This window comes from Frankliniella occidentalis, unplaced genomic scaffold, assembly GCF_000697945.3.
Source record: "Frankliniella occidentalis isolate FOCC.00 unplaced genomic scaffold, Focc_3.1 Scaffold4384, whole genome shotgun sequence".
NCBI classification, from domain to species: Eukaryota; Metazoa; Arthropoda; class Insecta; order Thysanoptera; family Thripidae; genus Frankliniella; species Frankliniella occidentalis.
The window spans coordinates 1-4,390 of NW_026271431.1; the positions used below are offsets into that span (position 1 = coordinate 1).

Sequence of the window (4,390 nt, forward strand, 5' to 3'; positions counted from 1 at the left end):
CTCAAAACAATACGGTTTATGGAACATTTAAATATGAACTAGCGTTAGGAAATTTTGAAAACAAATATATTTAGCTTTTTTCAAAAAGCAGATAGCGGAGCGGATGTTCTGTAAATTGGATGTTTTTGTGTTGCGGTTTGTGAAGGTGCTATATGCCTTGTCAAATGTGTAATATTGCAGATTTTGTTTTGTGAAGCAGTTTCGTTAGATTGTCAGGCGATGTCATCGCGAGCCTTCGAGCCACAAAACTGTTTCTTGCCAACTTATTGTCGTAAAATGGTTGGTGAAGCACATGCACCAAGGCTACTGTCTAGAGCATTAGGAGAGTGAACGAGAATATGGAAATGGGGTGAAACACAATGTACATGGATAACAAAGCACGCCACTTTTAATGAATCGTAAAAAAGATGCATTTCGCTCTAGATATCCGACAATGAAACTACTTAAATTTAGGAATTAAATTTAAGAGTCAAGAAGACTTCTGAAGCCCTCGTAGAATAATCAAACAGCTAATCTCATGTACAAAAATAAAAATGAATGACAGATTACACCGAAATACACTACATTATAAAAAAACATGGAAGAAATTCAATATGATTTCGACATTAAGACAATACAAACATAGATAATAAATATTGATGTGAACACAAAGACATAGACAGTAGTTCTGACGGAAGAAGTTTGTTAACATTAGTACATTTATTACCTACGTATTTATTGAATAATTTAGTGACATATGATCGCCGTAAGTGGCACATACAACCAATGAAATTACACTATACCAAGTCAATTAATATCTTTCTATCACGTTTTAATGCGTCAATGGCAGGATGAGATCCATAAGTAGAGAGCTAATAGCATCAACACATCTTACATTAATAGCAAAATACGTTGCCTTAGAAACACAATATTACAGCAGTCTTTTTTCTAAGGACGTTTGGCATCCGTAAATTGATGATGGACTTCCACTGAAAAACAACAGTATCGTGAAAAAAGAACCGCGCCCAGAGATCATACGAGGTGTGTGACTTAGCAGCCACTCAGTAATGTTACATTTCTTTCAACTTTTTGAACTGTGCATCTATGATGCCAGAATGGGACACGACAACGCGTCCCAATGATTAGTATTGATACATACTTGACTAGAAACACAATATTTAACACAACAAAATGAACTAAATTAAAACGGAGGGAACATCCTCGTAACAAATAATAAATATTTAACTTCGAGAAATAAATAAAAATGTCCGCTATAGGACGGCAAAAGAAAACAACACAAATATTTCGATTACAAAAAGAGCTTTATGATGATGATGATAATGATGATGAAAATAACGTATGAAGATGCAGCATATTTAACCGAGCCGCTAAGACTACAGCAACAACAAGCCTTTCCTACCGGATCGATCATAACTGAAGTCTAACCGTGTAACCGACAACGTCGAGACCGCGCAGGTACCACGGGCCTCTCTAACACCCACCACGGAAGATGACCACACCAACCAACTACCAACGACCACCACCGCGCAGGCAGCAGTAGAGCAGGCAACATGCACTTGTGCGATCATCCAGCCAATTACAAGGGTCTCCTCACCAGGGCTCGGCGCGAACACAAGCCTGCGCATACGCAGAAATGTGTGGGGGTGATGGGGTACAAGGATAGGGAGAGGGAAGAGGGCGGGGATAGGGGATCAGGACTACGGCTACTCACTGGTGCTCCTGCAGGTGGACGTTGAGCTGGTTCTGGTCGTCCGCCATGAACGTGCAGCGGATGCAGCTGCGCTTGTTGTGCACCTTGAGGACGTGCGTCTGCAGGCGTTCCGTGCGCGCCGCCTTATAGTCGCACAGCGCGCACACGAAGGGCTTGAGGTGGGTGTTGAGGTGGCGCTTGAGGCACCAGTTGTCGACGCCGGACCACGTGCAGTACGGGCACGGGTAGCGCTTCTCGCGCCCGCCCTTGGTGCGGGGCACCTCGTGCGCGTCGTGCGCGTCGTCCGCTTGGACCACGCCGCCAGCGCCGACCTGAACCACAACCTCAGGCACCACCACGCTGCCGCCACCGCCGCCACCACTCTCGCGAACTCCACCGCCTAAGCCACCAACACCGCCACCAACTCCACCACCACCACCACCAGCCACTACCTTGGAGGACGAATCTGTGATGACGGAGGGCATCTGCAGCTGAACCACGCTCTGCTGCATCATTGGGGCAGTTTTGAGCACGTGGCCGTTAGAGGTCGCGAGCAGTCTGCTGGCACTCGTCGCATAGTTGGCCATGTTGGGGACGTTGAGGGCCTGCTGGGGGTGCAGCGGCTGTTGGGAGCATGGCATGCGAGCGTGAGATAGCGATAGGGACATTCCGTCGAGCGGCTTGGAGCTGATCATCGTCGTCCTCGGCGCAACCTCCAGGTGTCTCCTCCTCCTTATCCTTCTCCTCCTTCTCCTCCTCCTCCGCTTTGCACTCGCTCTCCTCCTCCCTTACGGCCTGCTTACCTGCGTCTGGAGGATAATTTGCTGTTGCTGCAGCTGTTGCAGCTCTTGCTGTTGCAGTTGCAGCTCGTGCTGCTGCAGCTGCTGCTGCTCCAGTTCGAGCTGCTCCTGCTCCAGCTGCTGCAGCTGCAGCTCCTGCTGCAGTTCCTGTTCGTCCTGCTGCGAGGTGGTGGCCGCGCCGTTCACGTCCTCGTCGGCGAGCGAGTCGGCGAGCGTCTGTGTCCCGGCCGCCGCGCTGCCGAACTTGGTGTAGAAGGCCATGGTGGCGCTGCCATTGCCGGTGGGCGTGGCCGTGGTCACGGTCGCGGTGGCGGAGGTGGTGACCGCCGGGCTGGGCGGTTTGGACGCGGCGTGAGCGGCGTGGCCGCCGCGGCTGGCGTGGCGCCGGATGCGGTTCAGGTCGTACGGCTGGTCGCGGTGCATGCGCAGGAAGTGCTTCTTGACGTGGTCCGCGCGGTTGAACTGTTTCTGACACGCGTAGCAGTGGAACGGCTTCTCGGCCAGGTGGATCGCCTCGTGCCGCGTGTACAGGTCCCGCCGGTCCGTCTGGTACGGGCAGGACGTGCAGTTGTACCGCTTGGCGGCCGCACCTGCAACCCAAGGCGAGAGACGGGGGTGAGACGGGGCGGGGCGCGCCGGACGGAGCCGGGGGCGACAAACAAAGAGAGGGAGGACCGACATTTGTTTTCTTTGAGGGTAAAGTTAGTTAGACGACGTTACATCGGAAGATTTTTTATTTGGATCTCTCATTGAAATGGAAATAAGTCTGTCCGCCCGCGGCGGTGCTGCGCGCCTGATGTTTTGTCGATGCTGTCCCGCCAGGCATCCCCGCGGCCGGGTTGCCTACCCACACGGGGCGCTCTACGGGGGCAAGACGAAGCGCACCGCCGCGAGCAAACCGAATGCTACCGGGAAAACTGCGCTCAAGTAAAACGTTTTCGTGATGATAAAGTGAAACGATATTAAAATCTGCATTTTGCATTTCGGGAAGGAGTAAAACAAGGAAAATAAAAAGATGCAGATGAAGGTGACTATGAATAGCATTAAAGTGCCGCGTGGTGCAGACGTGGTATGGGTTTCGAGTAGAAAAGAGGGCGCGTTTCTATCGAAATGTAATCTTTTCCCTAAAAACATGTGTGGATGGTCAATAACACCCTCACCTAAAATTTACTGCAAGCATTCATTCATAAGACACTCAAAGAGAAACAAACAAAAATCAACAACAAAAAACAACAAATCAGTACTAATTATGATGCATACAACACCAAATGTCGCACAAAGAAGTAACAAACACCAAGAAGTAATTATTCACATCATGCAGATAAATTTTGAGGAAGTACACTGGAAAACGTGTGCCCATACTGCTGCTACCCCTTTTGATCCCGAAACTGCAAAACTGCGTCAAACACAAAAACGAGCTTTTTATTTCAGACGCGAATTTGAGAGTAATCCACTGAAAAATCCAAAGACAGACGTTTAATGATTTGCTATCCTATCCCTGCCTCAAGAGGGGTTATAAAGCGTATTTTTGTTGTGATTTCGCTTTAAGGTGAAGTATTGCGTTTAAGGAAGAGCGGTGAACCGCTTATTTGTTTAGTTTTCAGTGGACCGTCGGCACTGCGGCCGGCCGAGCTGGCGCGCGTTGTTGTCCTGGGTTGCCGTCCGTGTCCTGGGCGTTCTATTCGAGCCACTGCCCTATGGGTGCCTCAATACATGCCTCCGGCACCGCCCTCTGCTCTGGACGCCACACGCATCTCCGGGCCGGGTCCCCCCCGCGGGGGTGGGCCGCGCCGGCCCGGGCCCGGCCGCCAAGCCCGCCGTGCTCAGCTGGTGCGATGGTCGCTGCCTTGTGGGGGTGGGTGCAGCGGTGGGTGGGGAGGGGTGTCGGGGGGTGGTGAGG

At 50.9% G+C, this 4,390-nt stretch overlaps 1 protein-coding gene across 1 annotated transcript; it reads right to left on the bottom strand.

Annotated features, from left to right (window-relative positions):
• Positions 1-370: 370 nt before the first annotated feature.
• Positions 371-4,191, bottom strand: LOC127752135 (zinc finger protein 853-like). Its single transcript, XM_052276784.1, has 2 exons — positions 2,494-4,191; positions 371-2,313 (listed from the first exon to the last, which is right to left on the bottom strand). The coding sequence occupies exons 1-2, from the start codon at positions 3,169-3,171 to the stop codon at positions 1,708-1,710; spliced, it is 1,284 nt and encodes a 427-aa protein (XP_052132744.1). The 5' UTR covers positions 3,172-4,191; the 3' UTR covers positions 371-1,707.
• Between the last annotated feature and the right edge of the window lie 199 nt (positions 4,192-4,390).

Coding starts and splice junctions, on each gene's coding strand:
- LOC127752135 (XM_052276784.1), bottom strand. CDS start 3,171: ATGTCGGTCCTCCCTCTCTTTGTTTGTCGCCCCCGGCTCCGTCCGGCG. Junction 2,314..2,493: donor AAATTATCCTCCAGACGCAG/GTAAGCAGGCCG, acceptor TGCTCCCAACAG/CCGCTGCACCCCCAGCAGGC.